Below are 21,735 nucleotides of genomic sequence, written 5' to 3'. Positions count from 1 at the left end.
TTTGAGGTTTAACATTTAAAAGTTCAGGAGGCGTTCGTTTGCCGTTTCGTCGTTTTGCGCTGAAAATTGGTTTTCAAAGCTTCCCAAAAGTGTTACAATCGATGTTCTTAAGGTGACGAAAAGTACAATAAATTGTATGAAGTCTCCAAATTGGTAGAGCTCATAATCTGTGTATGCAATATTTTCGCTAACTTGTAGCACTCATTGCTCCTGAACTGTTCAAATAGAGACACCTGCAAACTTGATTGTTCACAAAAGCTTTTCACTTTGACAAAAAGCTGTGAGACAAAAAGTCCAAAGCTTGTGGTTGCTCTGCAGAACCGAGCTTGTCGTGTATTGGCCCATAGTCCCATACTCGTTCAACAGTTGTGAGTTTGCGAGTTGTCAGTATCAGTACACGCGCAGCCGTCGGCGCTGACGCATGCGCCTCGCAGCGTGCCATGCGTTAGCCCCATGGTGTACCCCGAGGCGTCCCGTTGGGGAGCGCCCGACACGCTAGCGCCCCTCTACGATGACGTCTACCGAGGTCAGCATTGCAAGTACCGCGAATTGCATCCTTTGTTCTAAGCCTGTGTAACCTGTCGATGTATTTATATTTATTTCAATGTTTATTGGTGTTTTCTGGTCTTATAAAGTTATTATCTTACTCCTTAACCCGCTTGATACGTAATCGAGTCTCTCTTGAATGTTTTTGTACACTTTAGTTTTCTTTTAATCACTAACAATGGATTCTGCAATGATAATGACTAAATGTAAGGTTATTGGAATACTAAACACAATGATTAAAATATTATTGTACTCACTTAGTTTATAATTATTTACTTTTATTATGTTTTATTCGTGCGAAACATTAACCCATTAATAAAAATATAACAAACAGTTTGTAATGTAGGTTTTAGATGGTACCTAGGTACCTATTAGAATGTCTAACCTTATAAGAATTCAATAAGAAAATAAGTAACATATTTTCCGTTACCTTAATTAACAAAAATGTATGAACGGAAACGGTAACAATAAAATTGGATAACTGTTAGTGGATTCGCACAAATTGACCGATTAGACAGGTTAAGTAACGTTAACTAAGGTCAGTTACTCGTCTGGTGACCGTTAATGGCATGGTTGATAACTTGATAGTTATTGATCGCGTCATATGTTCCGGCAGTTAGAGAAAGCTGTAATGTGAACCAGATTCGAAGAGATTTTAACTTTGTTTTTTGTTTGTGTAAGAAACTTAATTATTTGACTAACTCAACCCGTGTGACAAAAGTTTAGCAGTGCATGTTTATGTTTGTAAGTTCGTCTGTAACTTCTAATCGCATATCTAATAACTACGTATTAGATTGCATATAACAATTAATACATTTTAAAGGATTTCATTGAGTTTCCTTTTGTGTCGTGCATTTCATAGCCTTGCCGTTATGAAAAATTCAATACTTGTATGATGCTTATTATGTTTGTAAGATATTACACCTCAGATTAAAAAAAAACTATGCTAACTCGTTGTATACGTGATAGCGTATCAAATAAAGTTTATTTTTTTAGATTAAAAAATCTTATACTTAGGTACTGTATACTTTACACATATTTTAATAAGTATTTTTAAAAGAAAAAAATTTTACTTAAAGTATTTAATCAAAGTCAAATTAAGTACGTACTTAACTGGAACTTAAAGTTCAGATTGTCCCTCGTTTTCGTTAAATTAAATTCTTAGTTTCGCACCTTACTATCTTGACGTGATAGTTCCTTTAGTTATTTAATTTTAACTTCGTCTACCTAATGAGATTTTAATCGGAAGTGTAATAGATAACATGTCACGTAGTCATGAATAAATATTTCCTTACATAAATTAAGTCCAACAAATTCAAACAATCATGCCCTAGAATTTCCGATATGCCTAAAATTAAAACGTAAAATACATCTATTAATTTAATATAATTGCCTAATTGGCAAAGTTTATCACAGGTTCCCACGTCCACGCTTAGACAAAAAAACGTATAAAAAGTTAAATATGCATGTTGTAAAAAAGCTGTTATAGATTAGTTCGCATGGCAGACTGTCTGTTATAATATTTCTTTGGGGAAGTTCTTATTGTGAACTTTTTATTTTACGTACCTACCTAATATTATATTTATATTAGTGAATACAAGGGAACAATGCATTTTGTAAAGAAAAATTAAATTTAACATGTCCTGGAAATTAATCACGATTACAATGTGTTACATACTTACGTGATTCTTCGCGTTATATACCTACTGTAGATGTAGATTATTTCTTTAAGCAATTAGTTAATAGGTACCTTCGTTGCAGCTAGGCACCGAGGACAAACCTCTGTGGTTTTTTCGGTGTTTTTAGTTTAAGCTTTTATATGTATGTATTTTGTTTTGATAATAAATTAAAAAAAAAATCGAATAGTAAAAATGTAAAATTAATCATAAAAAGCAATAGGTGGTTATGTTTGTTAATTTTAAAATCGTCTAAGATATTATGTAATACTGACTTGTTTTGATCAAAATATTGAAATAAAATAAAGTGAAATATATATTTATATGCTTTAACATTAACAAAACTTAATGCTACAAACTGCTCCCGAAAAACACATTACGAAGATTATGTAAATGAGGATACTTTTATTCTCGTTCTTCTCGGTAGGAGAGACATTCCGAACCAGTAACAGTGGTAGATGCATTTAACAATTTAAGAATTCATTTGAATCGATATATTTCTAATAAGTAGGTAAGTGGTAGGTCCCATAAATAGCTTCCCCAATTTTCCCTAAGCCGATTTCTTATAATTACCGTCACTTTGAAAACAGTATAAGTAAAACGTTTGCTTACCAAGAAAGCACGAATTCAATGCGGTAATATACTTTTATGTATGTTCAGATACCTATAGCTCCATAACGTAAGACATCAACCTTCCATTACTATTATTAGGCCTTTAAGGGAGGGTTCAGTAAAGATTTCCTCTAATCCCGAACACCCTGAGCGGTAAAATATTGATATTGATACCAAGTGATGAAAATTTAATAACACGAGGCTCTACATGTTAAAAGCTTATGTTAAAGCTGTTGGACGTCGACATGATACAGGAATTTTTATGTTCAATATTAGGCAAATATTTAATAAGTAAAATTCTTGAGGCTTTTTTTTTTTTTTTTTTTTTTTATCTATATTTTTCTGGGACTTTTGTCCGACACGGACACGCCAGCCCCATCGTAACCTAAATTACATTCTAAATAACATCGTGGAATGCAACAGATACAAGTGGAGAGATATTACTGCCTATGCAGAAATACATCAATAATAGACTTGAATCTCTCTGCTGTCGGTGTAGTTAACATACTCGTAAAACTACCCATGTCAAATCTATTAATGCTATATCTCTGCACAAGACTCTCTCTCTGCGCGCTGTATCTGCTACATTCCACTAGTACGTGCTGGACATCATCTGTCGTACCACATACTTCGCACTTGTCAGAATCAGCTTTTTTCATTAAAAATGCGAATTTCTTAGAAGGATAGTGTCCAGAACGCAACCTATGAGCTACGACTATATATTTTCTACTTAAACAAGTATTACCAAACCAAGGGAAACGAGGAGGCTGACATTGGATAGTTTTATACCAAATTCCTTTTTCCCTACTTCTTATATCAAAGTATTCCTTAAATTTATCACAACATTTATTTTTAAAACTATTTAAAATTTCTGTAAAAAATGGTACAATGGACAATTCTTTACCAACATTTATTGCCGATTTCGCTAGTTTATCAGCCTCCTCGTTTCCTCTTAGGCCTATATGAGAAGGAACCCATTGCAATCGCAGATTTATGTGCCTAAAATCATATATTTGTTTCAAGATTTCGAAAGCTATCGGTAGACCTCTGCTATATCCAGAGGCGCATCGAGCTAAGTGTTGCAAGGCACTTCTGCTATCTGAAAAGATAACAAAATATTGCCCGCTTAATCCAGAAATGTATTTCAAAGCTTCTGAAATTGCAACGAGCTCCATTGTCATAATACAAATTTGTTGATTTGTTTTAAACATAACTGATTTCCTTTCACCTAAATGGCAAAAAGCTGCTCCCAAACCCATATTATTTTTGGACCCATCTGTATAAATGTGTACCCAGCTCTCATATTTTTCTTGTAGTTCATTGATTACCAAGTATTTTAGACAATCAGGTTCAACTTCTTTTTTTGCTACCGATAAACAATCTAAATTCGCCCTGATTACCCTTTTTAAATTTATATAAGACACCCATACATCAATTTGGTACATGTCTAGTACATCAGAAGAATAAAGGCTTATATACAAAATTAAGAATTTGCTTCAAATGTCCGATGTTTTCTGTCTGTCTAGCAATTTTATTTATTGCTAATGCAAGATTATACCTTATTTAAAAGCTGATTTGCACTGGATGAGTCTAAGCTTTTTTTGTAAGCTTTTTAAAAGGTTTGAAGGCCAAATATAACTTGCGACCGCCCGGTTTCGCTCTCGTGGAAATTTTGAAAAATTGGGCCTTTCTCTTTGTCTATACTATAAAACAACTAACTTAATCTAATGCTTTCAATGAATGAGTCAGGACTTTTCTTTGTATTGTATGTTCAGCAAATAAATAATTTGAATTTGACCCAGTCAAGGAACATCGCAATGTTTAAAGTTACCATTTAAAATGTTTTTTAAACATAGAACTAGGTATACCTATAATATGTGCAAAAATCGACTGAAATATAGTACATAGCTACACCGAGATATGGTAAATAATTTTGACGATTCAAGCCCTTGTAAAAGTTTACTGGAATAAAAATATATTTTATTGTAAAAAAATAGGTATATTCTATTCTATTCGAGATATTATATAATCCGCATGACAATCGTTCGCCTCAGCGTGTTTCTTTGTATCTTTGTAGAGACAAATCCTACAGCTCTCAGTCCGTTAACACAATCCTTTAGCAAAGCTCTAGCTCGTTAAAGTTTCTGAGACACAGAAAATGGCGAACAAAAGCATTACATGGTTTACAGTTCGCGATTAATTTTATATTTATTTATATTTTATACGTCTGATAGCTACCTACAACGTGATATCGTCTACGCAGTGTAGAAATCCGTTGAGGTCGCTTATCGCTGATAAAACATGATGAGTATGACATTAATTTTGCTTTTATTTCTTTGTTTTTTTAACCCCCAACCCAAAAACCCAAGTCCTATAAGTTTGACGTGTGTATCTGTGTACCTGTACGTGGCACCGTAGCGCCTAAACTAATGAACCGATTTTAATTTAGTTTTTTTTGTTTGAAAGGTGGCTTGATCGAGAGTGTTCTTAGCTATAATCCAAGAAAATCGGTTCAGCCGTCTGAAAGTTATCAGCTCTTTTCTAGTTACTGTAACCTTCACTTGTCGGGGGTGTTATAAATTTTTAATTTACACTTGTTAATGACAAGTCTGCATAAAAATGGTCGGTTTTGCATTCACTTTACAAGGTAGTTTAATTGTTACATTGCTTATTTACAGATTAGGTATATTGCAACATTTGGTTTAAAAAAAAGAGCAACTGCCGAGTTTCTTGCCGGTTTTTCTTAACTTTAATTTTCCTTTTAGTATTAGCTGCGTGGTTTTCTACAGAAATGGGTGGCTTGATTTTATACTAAGTGCAGTTCATATTATTATGATTGTCTTTAAAAGAAAGCTCTGTTAGTTTACATTGTCTTTCTGAATTATTTCTACAAGAGTGACCAATACCCAGCCGACCTAGTATTTTTTCTATTAAGTAGGTAGGTACCTACTTAGAAAAACCTAAGCGTAATTTCGCTTGTAGAAAAGATACGTACATTAAGTACTTGAGAATTGAGATAGCTTTATGTAAAACTTTACCATTTATTTCAAGCTGTTGAAGCTAAGCGTTTCAATTCAACGTCCAACTCTCAACGGAGTGATAAAGATACGAATTTACGGAAGCGTCGACATTTGAAAAAGTCCCTACCATTACCAGAACATTATATAAGTATGTTACAGTTACATTCAAAACTTATCTTATCAAAACTATTTTAACGCCAAAAATAGTCAAATCAAAATTAGATTCGTCGAAATTTTATACAGCTATGCTTACTTATTTGAAAACAAGTTGTCTGCATTTTATAATATGACCGCGATTTAGATTTTTTGAATCCCGTGGGAACTCTTTAATTTCCCGGGATCAAAATTTACCCATCTCAATTTCTGGGACGCAAGTTACCTCTGCGCATTTCATACAGTCGGTCAAAAAGTTGGGCTTTTAAGAATGCCGTGGGAACTCTATGATTTTCCGGGATAAAAAGTAGCCCATGTCCGTGCCCGGGATATAAGCGAACTCGGAACTTTTTTTCATCACAATCGGCTAAACTGTTGGGCCGTAAAAAGCTAGCAGACAGACACACATTCGCATTAATCATATTAGTATGGATGTATGGATTTGTAAGTAATTTTCAAAATGGCGAAGTAGGTACTTTCAGAGAGATAGAAATCAGTTCGCCAGCAACGGTAAAGAGACATTTCCCGTGTTTTAACTTTAAGGCTCAATTAAAGCTGAAGCGATTACACTTGATGCGATTCGAATGGTGATTTTATTGTGTTTACCAGTTAATTCCAACGAAGCACGGGTTGCTCTTAACACGAACCCTTCTTATATATTGGATAACCTACATACTGATTAAAAATTTGCTATTTATTTGACATGGGGAGGATTATGTTTTTGCAGACTCAATTTTCAAAACCAAACAAAATATTGCTTTTTTTTCTTTTCTCTTGATAAATTGTATTAACCTATTTTTATAATAAAAATGGGCAGGGTACATATCTAGTTCGAAAAACTGATAGACGTTAGGGTTCCAAGGCGACCCCGTAGGTTAGAATACCTTAAAAACCTTTCCACTAGGTGGACACCAGACCAGAGACGAAGACGCAGTAGACGACTATCAGTTGATAATGTTCATGATGATGAATGAAATGTAGCAGATACATACATAAATACGTGCCAATGCAGAGCAAAATACCTCTAATATAAGCACATTTACTTACTATCAAAAAACGTGACCAATTTTCAACCTATTTTGATGACCTACTATAGAGATAGCTTACTTTTGGAGACGCACGTCGCACATACATTTATCTCGGAAAATCAAAGATCAAAATCTATCAATCTTATCAAAATCTTGTGGGAACACGAGATATTGTAAACCTAAATTCGGATGAAGTCGCGGGCATCGCCTGTTAATTTAATATGTTAAATTTCATTAGGACCCTTTACTCGGTAGAATTACGGATAGTAACCGTAATTAGGTCGGGTCCCTAATTAATTAGATAGCAATTAAGTAAGGTGGTTAAAGCAACGTACTTACTCCAGTTTTACCGAATAACATATCCACGCCATATCGCCTCGTTTCTTCATTATTTAATGACGTCCACCGCTGGACTTAGGTCGCTAAGTGCATGTGATTATGTCCACGGTTTTGTACGGCTTAGTCCAGCGACCCGTTTGATGACATCTGTCTAAGTACCATGGGAACCCTAAGTTCTCCGAAACGAGGTGACTTATTCTTTTGTACACAATCTCTATAAGTACTAAATTAAATTGAAAAGTCTAAATATAGTGCTATCCTTTTCACAAGGTTCCCTGCGGAAAAGGATGATATTAGTTTTAAACCTTTCAATTAGCTTAAAGATGTAAAAATTTAACTAGCCACATTAATATGCCCCTCGAAAAAAAACTGTAGAGTCATTGCTCAACCACTCTTCTTACAAATAGCTAATAGAAAGGAAAGTGACCAAGTATGATATAGGTATCATTTTGTATGGTGCCTAAATACGGGGTTTACCTACCTCAAGAGGAAAGTAAGTTAAAAGAAAACAGAATGCTTCTATTTTCTTTTGTGTCACTTTCCTCCATGGTTTCGAGCTAAATACTCAGTTACACAAAGGAAGTTTCTCGAATGCGAGAAAATCTAGGGAAAACCAAGTAATTAAAGACAAGAAAGCTCTAGAAGTCACCAATTCGCAAAAGTAGTAGGTATATATCTACCAGAAGTAAATAAATATCAGGATCACGACTTTTAGATTAATAAATTACTGATCTTTCGCAATCTGCGGATAGCATGCGAATAGCGCAACAGATTTATGGGACAGATATTTCTCGCTTCAGATATAGGTACTACCTTTACTACTTAGAAACTAGACGTGGACAACAAGAGCTAAGCACTAAGCAGGATCTGTTAGACGGGATAATCAATTTCAAAGGCGTATAGTTGGAGCGCTCACCATACAAAGGAGGGTCTGACTCATATTTTGATTATAACCAAACTCAATGTTTGTAGGCACGTTCTATAACTAATATGTGTACCTATCAGTGTCTATGATTCGCGGTTTCTCAGTTTTCCTTAAAAATATATAGTTTTTCAAAGATTTTTGTAAGATTTCGCCGTATTTTTCTGCCATTTTCACGAGAGTGGCGACAGATTTAAGTTTTTAAAAATTCCATGGAAAATCTTTGATTTTAACAAAACATAGCCTAGGTCCAAGCTAGATAGCAAGGTCCCCGAGATATAAGCTACTTGTATCAAGTTTCGTCAAAATCAGTTAAACGACTGGTGATGGGGAAAAGGTACAAGACAGACAGAAACGTTTTCACATTTATAACTAGCTGATGTCCGCAGCTTCGCCCGCGTGGATTGGTCAGATCCCCTGCAGCATCAGGATTGAGGAGTTGGAATCCAAATTTTTTATGAAACAATATCGCAAAGTTCCTCTATCGATTAAAAAAGAAATGACGCAAATCGGTTCAGAAATCTTGGAGATTTTGGTGTACATAGATAGAAAAACACAACTCCCTTCTTGAAAGTCGGTTAAAAAAGTAGCCTATGTTACACCCTGGTCAATCCTCTACTTGTATGTGAAAATCCCGTTAAAATCGGTTCAGCCGTTCCGAAGATTAGCCTTTTCAAACAGACAGACAGACAAAAATTTTAAAAACCCGTGATTCAGTTATGGTATCGTTCAAATAACCATATGACCTTAATATGTGGTAGTTATTTCGAAATTACAGACAGACACTCCAATTTTGTTTATTAGTATTATAGATACCTAGTACTAGTATTGATCAATATGGATTTTAATGGCTTGTTACATCCGTTGAACTGATCGGCAAGTTACGTATACAGTTAGCATAAACTTACGAGTTGTAACTTCTAATACCATGTTAGATTTGTCACGGTGTCGTTTATATTTAAGTACCCACTACCCAGCCCGCCTAAGTGGCGGATACGGCCTAGCATACCATACATTTAAGGTTACGCTTCATATCGCTTCTACATTTTTCCATACAAACGTATTACGCCAATTATATTTTATTATTTTTTATGCTAGATCTAAAACTAAGCTAATATATCGAGATATCTCTGCATTATTTATGCCCGACATATAATAAAATTGTAATAATTTTGACCCTTGATATTATATCTACTTTAGGCCAAATATGGCAACTTCGTGCGTCAATCATGAATCAAATATGTAAACAAGTGTAAATTAAAAATTTATAACACCCCCGATAAGTGAAGGTTACAGTAACTAGAAAAGAGCTGATAACTTTCAAACGGTTGAACTGATTTTCTTGAATTATAGCTAAGAACTCTCGATCAAAGCTACCTTACAAACAAAAAAAAACTAAATTAAAATCGGTTCATTAGTTTAGGAGCTACGATGCCACAGACAGATACACAGATACACACGTCAAACTTATAACACCCCTCTTTTTGGGTCGGGGGTTTTGGGTAAAAAACTAAATTGTACAACTAACAGTTTATATTAATTGTAGGTAATGTGTTAGGATTGTTTCAAAATATTGATTGGTTTTGAAAAAAATAACCTAATAACGTTGATTTGTGTCTTTGAAACATCGTCCATCTCAGTCTTGAGTATTTCGACGACCTCCCTGGCACTAAGCGCTGTGATCTTATTAGTGGGAGGTCTCAGGTTCGATTCCCGGCAGGGGTTTGGAATTGTATATTTGGGGTCTGGTGGGAGGCTTCGGCCGTGGCTAGTTACCACCCTACTGGCAAAGCCGTCTCGCCAAGCGATTTGGCGTCCCAGTACGACGCCATGTATAAACCAAAGGGCTATTAATAAAAACTGCCATACCCATTCCAGGTTAGCCCGCTTCCATCTTAGACTGCATCATTATACTTACCACCAGGTGAGATTGCAGTCAAGGGCTAGCTTGTACCTGAATAAAAAAATAAAAAAATGTCCCGCTTGCAAATGTTGATTGGAACAGCATGCCACCCTCTCAACTTGGATGCGACCATGAAAAGCTCTCTTAAGCAATATAGGATGCGATCCCTCATTGATCCTCGTTGTAAACCGTTAATTCCTTACAGGCCTATAATTAAATTACGCTTAAGCGACGTCGCTAATGGCGGAGTATTTGTAAACAGTCAACTCGGGGCTCGATACACGTTCGTGTGTTTCTGTAAGCTATTTTTAGAGCCCCCGTCTGACTCATGGTGCCCCTGTAGGTATTATACACATACAGAGTGTTTTATGTATTTATGTAAAGGTTACAAACAAACACGGTAGGTAGTCACTTTTAATATCGGCAATCATCAATAAATAGTTAAGGAGTTGGCAACAAAACGGTGTATTTCGAATCGAAATACTTTTTTCTTTAATCTAATCGTTTTTGCCCCACTAAATAAAAATTTGAAAATTTTAGCGTGGTACATTACATATCAGTTTCTTTTGATTGATTTTGCGAATGTATGCTGAATATCTTTCAACCATGCAGATTAAAAAGTACAATCCCAGATTTTAGCTTCTAAAAGCGATCAAATCGCCAACTGCTAATGCTATTGTATCGTGTGTGCTTTGGCTTTTAAAGCATCCTTTTATTTAAGACCCGAGAACTTTAAATCGAAAGAGATAAAATAATATTATGAAATCTGCTGGTTAATGACCTTTCTTTTTCATGAATGAAAATTTTGGGTCATGATAAAGTTGTAACACAATATTATATTATTGGTTAGCCTCTGTTGTCTGTACTACCATGCACCCCATTTCGCGTCAGAAGTCTTCTCATTTTCATAGCTACCTACCAATGGTTATATGTATATACATGTATATTATTGTAACATCTATGATATTATCTCTATTCTTTTCTGTCTCCTTAATTTATAAATAAATCGCTCTATATATCATACTCTTAAATGAATAATCATAAGTACCTATATTAAACTTGTTTAGCTCATTGACTCATCTTGATCGTTTTTTTACACTTTTTTGGGACACGATTTTTTCATAAAAAGGACTAAATGTAAAATAAATAATTAGATTCCGATCGCTGTCATTAAATGATTAAGTACTTACTAGTTTTTTAAAGCAAAAAATAGCGTTATCGGTTAATGACTTCGGTCTGTCTGGAGGTTTCGCAAATACGAACTAAAAAATGTAAACTTTTTTGCATAATTAAAAGATATCTGGCTGTATCCATGACGTAGCAACAGTGTATTCGATTTTGCGGCTATCGTTTGAAAATTTTAATTGGATGGAAATGGGTAAGTAAGTAGGTATTAGAAACTTTTTTCGTTTCTTTTTTAATGACAAAGTTGCGTTGAAGCACCCGGCTTAGCTTTAAGTGACCATTAGATGCGTATTTCTTTGCTAATATTGTAAACTTTATATGATTTAAAAAGAAAGAACTCAGGAACTTTGAAAAGATCACCTCTTTTCGAAGTTGCTGAGTTTCTTGCCGACTCTTCCCACTAGAATCTTCATTCTAAACCGGTGATAGAATCATAGACGATAACATAACTGAGACATAATTATCCTACACGAAATAAATTGATTTGAAATATCATTGACATTTGGAAAGTTCTTACATTATTTTTCTTCTTCTTCGTTTTGTTTAATTTTAAGCGTGTGCCATTACTTCCTATTTCTATGGCCAATCAGTACAAAATACTTCGACAATGTCACGTCGATACAGTGTTAATTCTTACTCTTTGATCTCACTGTCTTATTGCTATTTTCTATCGTTCGATTCGCTTCAGGTGCTAGGTAGGTATAGCAAATGGTACTTATGCCTATTTTTCTTAAACCATTGATATATCAATATGAGAAGAAAAGATATTTCAATAAAAAAACTCACTCTATTATCTCGATGTTTCAATCTCACCGTCAAAGGCACGATATTTCGATTGAGAAAACAATGTTTATTCGTGAAGTTTTTCGCCAAGTTTTCATTCGAGAGCTTTTTCGTACTTATCGAAGCTTCCTACTTATCCCAATATTCCCCATGCGAGACGACGTGAGACATTTGCAATATCGACTTGCATAAACTTGTCGAGCCGTGTAGAGTGTCGGCAAGCGTGGGCGAGGCCCGGTTGCCGATAATGGGTTTTGGTTTTGCTTTGTTTATAAGTTGTCCACTTATTTATTGTAGAGCAATTTCTGTTATTAGTTAAATGTGAAAAAGCGGTCATAGTTTAGTGTTAAGAAGTTATATGCGTTAAGAAATTAAATATCCTCTTCAGTCCTCATCAAATATAATAAAAGCTCAACGCGGCGCGGCAGTTCAAATCCTAACCGTTGCACAATTATTGTTGTAGTCACTTCTAGCATAGGTTTTACGTTTAGGTAGTTGGAGGGAAAAGGGGAATATTAGTCATGATTAACATAGCTAATATTCTCTAAAAATACCTATAAGTAACTTGCCTTAACGGTAAAGGAACTCTCAGAAGGAAATGTATCTCATGTTTCTTCACGATGTGAGGAAACAGGTATGCAGAGTTCTCAAAGATGTGTGAAGTCTATCAATCCGCAATTGGCCGTTGTGGAGGACTATGACCTAAACCCTTCTAATTCTGAGAGCAGGCCAGTGCTCAGTAGTGAGCTGGTATGGGTTGTTCATGTTGATGATACTACGTCTACAATGTTGAAACAAGTGGAACCTAAGTATATTTTCTAAAACAATTTCAAATGCTTTATCGATACTGAAATTTCAAAACGCTTTGTAGCGTTTGGAGTTGGACGGAATACCAAACCGGTAGAAAGCTTTACTCGCCGAGCTTCCATGAATATTTTCCAAGTTTCCCGAGACCAACAAACCAAACTATGTTATTCAATTTCAGAATACTTATAGAACTGCAAAACGAGCACATCTTTTAAACACTTGGCAATATGTTTAATCAATTCTGAAAATAGCTGAAATTTTCAGCAGAATACTTAGGTACTGACTTGTTTTAAGTTCACGTCTTGGGCTAAGCCAACCATGTTACAAATATCATCTTCGTCATCAACCTGTAGACATCCACTGTTGGACATAGGCCTTCCCTAATGAACGCCTCCAAACCAGATACTCAGATTTCCTCATCCAGCCACTTCCAATCAGCGTCTTCAAATTGTCGGTCCATCGTGCTGGAGGGCGCCCACACTACGCTTGTCTTCATTCTAGGACATTCTCAGCGGCCATCGCCCCTACGACAAGCATGACCTATCCACTGCCTCTTCAGCTTGCTAATTAATGCAAATTTTGTATTCCCGTCTAAAACATTATCACAATGAATGTCAGGAGTTTTACTTATCAGGAAATCTTTGTTTGCATTTGGGAACCCTAGCTGAAAATGTTTTCAATGGCTTAATATCTTGGTATAATTGGACCACATTTACCTTAAAAGAAAATAAGAAGCAAAAAAGATATCGAGCGAACGAAATCAGCAGAAAAGCTTGACGTTAAAACGGTTATGGACGTGTGGACGCTGAAAAGCTGAAAATCGAGCTATTTTGCTTCCTACATACCTACTCTTTATTTAAATTGCGAGAAATGCTACGCAGATTGACTCTAACTACTAATTCGAAGTGAAGATGTTTGAGTTTATAACGTTTTGAATTATGAACACTAAAACGATGCCCTGAACATGACTTTGACTAGATGTTGCCTGCGACTACATCCATGTAGATTTAGGTTTTTTCCTTTCTCCTTGATTTTCTGGGGATAAAAAGTAGTCTATACGTCTTCTAGATGCAAGCTAACACTGTACCTACCTTCTAAAGTTCGCTCAACGGACGGCCACGAAAAGTTAGCAGACAGACAGACAGACACTTTCGCATTTACAAAATTAAATTAATTATTCGCATTTATAATATTAGTATAGAAATATGTGACCGGAAATACTGACTTTTCGATAAGATAAAAAGCCAAAACACCACATATTAGGCCACTAGGTAGAATACGTGGTGTTCTTTATATTCCCCGCGCGTATAGTGGCGCGTGTGGAATCGATAACACGGCCTGTGACGCGGCTGAATGGAGGCAATGGGCTACGGAGCTAATCTTTCTCTACTGGAAGCCTTTTCATATTTGCCGTATCGATAATTTGGTGTATAATACTTGTACCTACTATCATAGGTCCCCGATACTTTCTTACTCGATGATGCGCTTGACTTCGTCCACGTGGATTTAGATTTTCAGAAATCCCGTGGGAACTCATTGATTTTCTGAGATACAAATTAGCTTATGCCACTCTCCAGGTCTTCAACTATATCCATGTAAAAAATCAGACCAAATCGTTGCTCCGTTGCGGCGTGATTAAAGGACAAACCAATAAACCAACAAACAAACACACTTTCACATTTATGGATATTGATTATTGCTTCCATATTTTTCACGAATACGAGAACAGTCACGAGACCAAGCTAGTGTAGGATAAGAACATAATCCCACTTAGTATTTAGCGCACGTAGAGAGACGGGTGTCGAATTGTTAATAATTCGGCTTATCAGCGCGAGCAGGGATGCGGGCTCATATTCCACTAGGAGCTTTTGTTATGTAGGTATTCTATACTATGTGGATTTAATAACAACTGTACGATAACTACTACCACTTTTATAAGTTGCATCGGCAAAATTCGTTTGCGCAGAAAAACGCACCCACGCCTGATTAAAACCGAATAAACGTCAAGCAATAAGGTCTGTATTGCATTGGTGTACAATAAAATACAGACCTTATTTCTTGACATTAAGATTTTAAACACAAAGGCAAGAAACTTGTGCTATCTCGCTCATAATTCGCGCACAAAACATGGCGCGTAAGCAACAACCAATAGCAGACAGACGCGCGCTATGATTGGCGAGATATTTTCGCGGCATTCAAAAATAAGATTTCTGCGCAGGTACATGCGGCGTAACTTTTAAAAGTGGGGCAGTATTAGTGTGGCTTCCGTGGGATACTTGTGATACTATTGGGACTCTCGTAGAACTATGTCAAAGCAGTAACCAAAGACAAGGGCATGGAAAACAACTAAAAACACCATGGGGTAATTAAAAGGACTTCATCATCAATATTAGCTTACAATAGTAGGAGGCTGTCATTTTTTGATCACCAGGCTGTCACAGCTTTCCGAAATCCTGTAATACAACATTTCAGTGATGTTATTTATATAATATGCATTTAAATAAGCTCACATAAATAATTTTCGATAGTGCTTACAGGTCAGTAATTATTAATTAATGTTTAATTGAACAAAGTTCGGAAACAACATCGTTATGTGGTTGCCAATAATTATTGTCACGTACGAATAGGTCTGGTTAACGATAATGAGCAATTATAAATTACACTAAAGAGCGCGTGAGTTAATTGTACTTGTGTTAATTACAGTTTTATAATAGGTATATACTACGTAATTTACTCGCCCTGACTTTCCACGAGTGGGTATCATTCTAGTACCTATAGAATAAAAAATTACACAAAAAAATAGTCAGGTATTGGATTTTTCTGTCAATAAACGGTTGTCCCACGCCAGATATCTCTCTGGTTGTTTCGAAATATCGCCAGCCCATGATTGGGCTATGAGAGTGAGGGAATAGAGAGTGCTCCTATATTTGCGCGCACGTCGCGCAGATGGCTAATCATAACCGATTTTGACGGGTACAGAGATGCATTGTAAAGACAGAAATATTTTCCCAGGGTTTTATCCCGGAAAATCAAAGTTCCAACAGGATTTTTGAAAACATAAATCCACGCAGACGAAGTCGCGGGCATTATCTAGTAATACAATAAATGCAGAACTTTCTACTTCACGGAACTTGAAATCTATAAGGCAACGTAGCTCAACTCGTGAAAGCATATTATATAGGGCAAGAGTCGACCGGTAGTTTTTCTACTTTCCTTACACCTACATGAAAATATACGAATTTAAACTCAAACGTCAAAACTTATTTCGACCTTCGTAGTTAGTGCCGTATGTAGTCGACGTCATCAACCAATAGACGTTCGCTGCTGGGCATAGACCTCTTGTAAGAACATGTAAATGTAGAACTTCTACTTCACGGAACTTGAAATCTATAAGGCAACGTAGCTCGACTCGTGAAAGCATATTATATAGGGCAAGAGTCGACCGGTAGTTTTTCTACTTTCCTTACACCTACATGAAAATATACGAATTTAAACTCAAACGTCAAAACTTATTTCTACCTTCGTAGTTAGTACTATATGTAGTCGACGTCATCAACCAATAGACGTTTACTGCTGGGCATCTCTTGTTGTGGAAAGGACTTCCACACACCACGGTCTTACGCTGCCAGAATTTAGAAGTTGCCGATGCGAGGGTACCATCCAGTTGGGACAACCCAACGGAGAATAACATTAAGTTTTGGTACTTCAGAGGTTATGGAGGTATAATATGAGAACTAAAATCATCTCTAATTGGCTACCTCTCTCACTATAGGTCTAAATGCATATTATATGCCAAGGATTCAGCCAATTTCAACAATTTCGGAAAGTTATAATTATAATCATAAGTTCTGTGCTCCCTAACATCGCCCAAGTTATTATTGACATCAAAAACTTCTGCAGTTTTTGAGCATGTCATAAACAAAATTCAGACATGAGCTATTCCTAAAATAAGTTTTTCAATTACAGCCGACGGAGTACTCTCAACGGTGAACGTGGTAGAGGCGTTACAAGAATTCTGGCAAGTGAAGGCTTCGAGGAATGGCGGCGCGGCGAGCGGCGGCAGCGGCGCGCTCGTCATATACGAGTCCGTGCCCGCCGCGCACCCGCCCTACGTATGCTACGTCACACTGCCGGGAGGCGCCTGCTTCGGCAGCTTTCAGGTAACTATGACGCGGCGGGCGGCGCGGCGAGCGGCGGCAGCGGCGCGCTCGTCATATACGAGTCCGTGCCCGCCGCGCACCCGCCCTACGTATGCTACGTCACACTGCCGGGAGGCGCCTGCTTCGGCAGCTTTCAGGTAACTATGACGCGGCGGGCGGCGCGGCGAGCGGCGGCAGCGGCGCGCTCGTCATATACGAGTCCGTGCCCGCCGCGCACCCGCCCTACGTATGCTACGTCACACTGCCGGGAGGCGCCTGCTTCGGCAGCTTTCAGGTAACTATGACGCGGCGGGCGGCGCGGCGAGCGGCGGCAGCGGCGCGGCGAGCGGCGGCAGCGGCGCGCTCGTCACATACGAGTAAACCCCTCGGCACTGCACTAGTTTTACATACCACGATAGACATCGGAGTGACAATTTAGGAGATAAGCTCACTTGTTTGTTTATACTGACGTGTTTTTATTCTCCTCAACAGAACTGTCCCACAAAAGCTGAGGCGCGGCGCAGCGCAGCGAAGATCGCTCTCATGAACAGCGTGTTCAACGAGCACGAGTCTCGACGCATCTCGGAGCACTTCATCGAGAAGGCTGTGGCGGAAGCACGCGCGTCCTTCGCTGGGGACGCGGCCAGCCACCACCAGGACCCCAGCGCTGGGATTGCGGCCTTTAGGTATCTTACAATACTTTCGTTATTCATTCGTTTTTTCGATACTGCTGACGTGGAATACCTTTCTGGTATTAGCAAACCAGGAAATATGCAACTTCTGGAGCAACTTATCTCAACTCTAGACCTCATTTATTAGTTTTCACTAAACATGGTTAATGTCAAGTGCAAATCAACAAAAAATTGCATAGAAAAATTGTATTAGAGATAACCGAAAACATTCCTTACAATGTTTTCATAAACGTCTTGATCGTTATTGATTCAGAATTCCATGCGATTAATATTCACGTTAACATTTTTGATTCCGTAGGTTTATGCTAGAAGCAAACAAAGGGCGCACGATGCTGGAGTTCCAGGAACTGATGACGGTATTCCAGCTGTTACATTGGAACGGCTCGCTTCGTGCCATGCGCGAGCGACAGTGTTCGAGGCAAGAAGTGGTCGCGCACTACTCCGCCCGGGCGTTGGACGATGCGATGCGTGAGCAGATGGCGCGGGAGTGGGCGTCGAGGGAACGGGAGGCGGCGGGGGCGGGGGGCGGCGTGCTGCGGAACGAGCTGGCGCGGGCGGAGCGGGAACTGCGCGCGGCGCGGCTGGCGGCGCGGGAGCTGCGCTTCCCGAAGGAGAAGCGCGACATACTGATCCTCGCCGCGCGCCTCGCTCCGCCGCAGCAGCAACAGTGATCTCACCGCGCGACTCTAAACATTTTTTGTTATTTAAGTATAGTTTTATAGTGTAAGAACATTTGTGTTTTATTTCTCATCATCTTTTTTTCTATGACCATTAACAATCTTGACTGCTATCTTGGCTGGTGGACGTGATGAGTCAAGTCTAATATGGAGTGGGTTAGCCTGGAAGCGGTATAGCAGATTTTAAGACACCTAAAGGTGCCCACGCACTCGAACTGAACTGCAGTTCAGTTCGAGTGCGTGGGCACCTTAATACCTAACGCTAATTCTAACAGCCTTCACTCAGAAGTTGGTAACATTACGAAATTGTGAGAATTGGACTATGGCCAATCCCCACATTCTGAGACGAGACCTGTGCTCAGTAGTGAACCAGAGATAAGTTATGATGACAATAAATAAGACCCCACGGGTGAGCCAGAATTTTGATTCTGGCACAAACCGCACACTGTGGAAAACTTCAAGTGGATGTCCATTGATTGAAAATTGAAACGAAGATGTAGTCCTCATTCTCAAAATCATACGATCATATCTCATAATCATCCACAAATTCAAAATCTTCAAATCAGTTATTCTGTTACATAAAGCTAAATATATTTGGTATCTATATACTTATAGAAGTAGCTGAATAAATTCAGACATTTTTAATAAATACCACAATATCTACTTACTAGCTATAAGAAAACAACCAAAGCTTTGGCATTTTGCCTTGCTTATCGTAATTTATCTAAGGTACCTCTACCTTTATTTTATTTAACTTAATTTATTCCCTACAAACAAAACGAAATCCGGAATTGTAGAGTGCAGTTTCTCACACAGTTCGAAGCTTTGTGCTATCATTCCACGTCTTATCAGTAAATCTATTTACTATTCTCTTAAAAGCGGTCTCTTCGTCACTCACTCCATACAAACGAAGTTTGGTTTTTCTTTGAATATTAATCAATCAAACTCGATGTAATTATGCAGACACGTTCAAGAAACTAATATCTGTCTGGGGTTTGCCAGATTTCCGTAAAAATAACTAGTTAGAAAGTTACAAGAGTTTAAAGACTTGCATGTAAATTCTTGAAACCGTGTAACTTTGAAACTGAATATCTGGAAAACTACAGTTCGCACTAAAATTTGAATAAGTTTGATTGGTCAGTATTCAAAAGAGGGCCAAACTACGTTTGTTTGGAGCGCACTACGAATAAACACCTCTTAACTCTTTAAACATCGTCGGTGAACCGATAAATCGCTCGCAACGCGCACGCAAATTTATATAGAGGCTTTGGTAGGTGCACTCAGAGGTGCCTGATAAATTTATACCTAAAGCAAGTTTATTTATAAACGCCTAAGAAACTGACTGACTGATATATCAACAGCTCAAACCGCTGGATGTATACACTTAAGAATAGATTTGCATGTGGGAGTAGACCCGAGCATCTGTTCACTAAGAAAGCATTTTCGATGCGTTTTCGAGCGATGGAGTGATCTACGCTCGTTTCTCTACGTGATCGAAATAGAAATGAAGAGATTCGAAGGAGGACCAAAGTAACTGAAATAACTTGAATGGCGACCTCGCAACGGAAAATGAAACGGGCAGATCTTCCACTACGTGAATTAGACATCAAAAATCGCAGGGAACCGTTGGCTCTGGCCGCGCAAAACCGCGGCGCGGTGTAGAAGTAGTTAGGTACAAGGTGACCTAAGTTAAGTACATCGATGGACACTGACGACAAAGAAATCCCACCCAAGGCGAGGTCAAGGCGGTTAATAGGTATTATATTGTGAAAATCCTAGCGACGCGACAAATCATTATAACCATAACCATTCCTTTTTTGTCAAATAAAAAGTCACATGGCCTTAGGCCGCCAGCTTTATAGCGATGTACAGCCGACGGATGTTTCGTAGTATCTTTTCTCTATACCTATAATATAAAAGGAAGAGGTGACTCATGACTGACTGATTGGCTGACTGTCTAACTGATCTATCATCGCACAGCTCAAACTACTGGACGGATCAGGCTAAAATTTGGCATGCAGATACTCATTATGACGTAGACATCCGTTAAAAAGGATTTTTGAAGATTAAACCCCTAAGTGGATAAATTAGGGGTTGGTAGTCCACGCGGAAGAAGTCTTGAGCATAAGCTCTTTAAGTATTATCTACTAGCTGTGCCCGCGACTTCGTTCGCGTGGAATCAGCGCGCTTCATATAGCCACGGACGCTCAGGCGCGAGGCGTGTAGTACGTACTCTGTACGTTAAAAATGTTCGCCGTGATTCTTTAAATTGACATAACTTTTTTATTTATGAACCGATTGACATGAAATAAACACTTAATGTTAAGTGAAGCTTACTACAATATATTAGTGAAAACCGTATCTAAATCGAATAAGCTGTTTCTGATATTAGCGTGCACAAACACACAGACAAACAGACAAAAAAAAAATAATTACAATTTCGGGTTTGGCATCGATATAATAACAACCCCTGCTACTTTTTTTTATATATTTCCATTGTACAGACACCACTTTTCTACAATTTTATTATATGTATAGATAATGTTATAGGTTTCGGAATGACCGGAATCGTAATAGCTTTCCTGTTCGAAACTAATTCAATTCCGTCGTAATTATAATGTAGGGCATTCAAGCTTGTCCTCGGCAGCTCAGGATTTCCGCAATTAGGAATGGAAATGGGGATTATTGAAATGCAATATCGAGTTATTGCGGCCTAAATTGGGTCAAATGTGGTAGTTCACACATTAATTAACCACATACCTCCTAAAAATATTCTTATTGAAGTTTGATCTTACTCTTTTACTTTAATATTTTGAATCATATTTTCTAGGCATGGGCGTTCTTACTTAGAAATTATTAATTATTAAAGTAAAAAAAAAAAACAATTTACATTTGCTCTTTACTAAGAAAAAAAACTCATTTTTTGTCAATAATTTCTCCAAAAACTAAGTGTAAAGGCAGACCCCAAGACTGGCTATGGACTGGCCATCCATAGCAGCCATGACGAGGCATAGCGACTACGATTATCATCCTACTAAATTTACGTATAGCGCTGTTCTTGTTAAAGTAGATCTGTAGATCCGTAAATCCTGTAAATCATTATTACAATCGCAATTGTTGTTATTGGCTAAAATGCTATTCTTGTTGCAACAATGCATTGTAGCCAATAGTGAGCGAGAGTCAACCAATCAGAAGTGATTGCGATAGTGATAATGTAGCTGTAATTCTATCGAGCAGTGTTCATGTTCATTCA

At 37.7% G+C, this 21,735-nt stretch overlaps 1 protein-coding gene and 1 long non-coding RNA gene across 2 annotated transcripts; one reads left to right on the top strand and one right to left on the bottom strand.

The window, feature by feature from the left end:
* The first annotated feature begins 382 nt into the window (after window positions 1–382).
* Window positions 383–18,529, top strand: LOC123871016 (protein limb expression 1 homolog). Its single transcript, XM_045914545.1, has 4 exons — window positions 383–526; window positions 16,941–17,134; window positions 17,606–17,799; window positions 18,104–18,529. Exons 1-4 carry the CDS (start codon window positions 454–456, stop codon window positions 18,474–18,476), a joined length of 834 nt encoding a protein of 277 aa, XP_045770501.1. The 5' UTR covers window positions 383–453; the 3' UTR covers window positions 18,477–18,529.
* LOC123871058 lies at window positions 3,178–4,226 on the bottom strand. Its single transcript, XR_006797205.1, has 2 exons — window positions 3,551–4,226; window positions 3,178–3,307 (listed from the first exon to the last, which is right to left on the bottom strand). It is a non-coding gene; the product is annotated as an uncharacterized LOC123871058 (long non-coding RNA).
* Window positions 18,530–21,735: the final 3,206 nt, after the last annotated feature.

The sequence above is a fragment of the Maniola jurtina genome, chromosome 2 (genome assembly GCF_905333055.1).
Source record: "Maniola jurtina chromosome 2, ilManJurt1.1, whole genome shotgun sequence".
NCBI classification, from domain to species: domain Eukaryota; kingdom Metazoa; phylum Arthropoda; class Insecta; order Lepidoptera; family Nymphalidae; genus Maniola; species Maniola jurtina.
The sequence above is the reverse complement of the archived record's forward strand: the minus strand, read 5'-3'. Positions and strand labels throughout refer to the sequence as shown.

Bases quoted from the DNA above. Each gene is read 5' to 3' on its own strand.
- LOC123871016 (XM_045914545.1), top strand. From the start codon at position 454: ATGGTGTACCCCGAGGCGTCCCGTTGGGGAGCGCCCGACACGCTAGCG. The intron at 527-16,940 runs GTCAGCATTGCA...TTTCAATTACAG, and splicing joins CTACGATGACGTCTACCGAG to CCGACGGAGTACTCTCAACG. The intron at 17,800-18,103 runs GTATCTTACAAT...TTGATTCCGTAG, and splicing joins GCTGGGATTGCGGCCTTTAG to GTTTATGCTAGAAGCAAACA.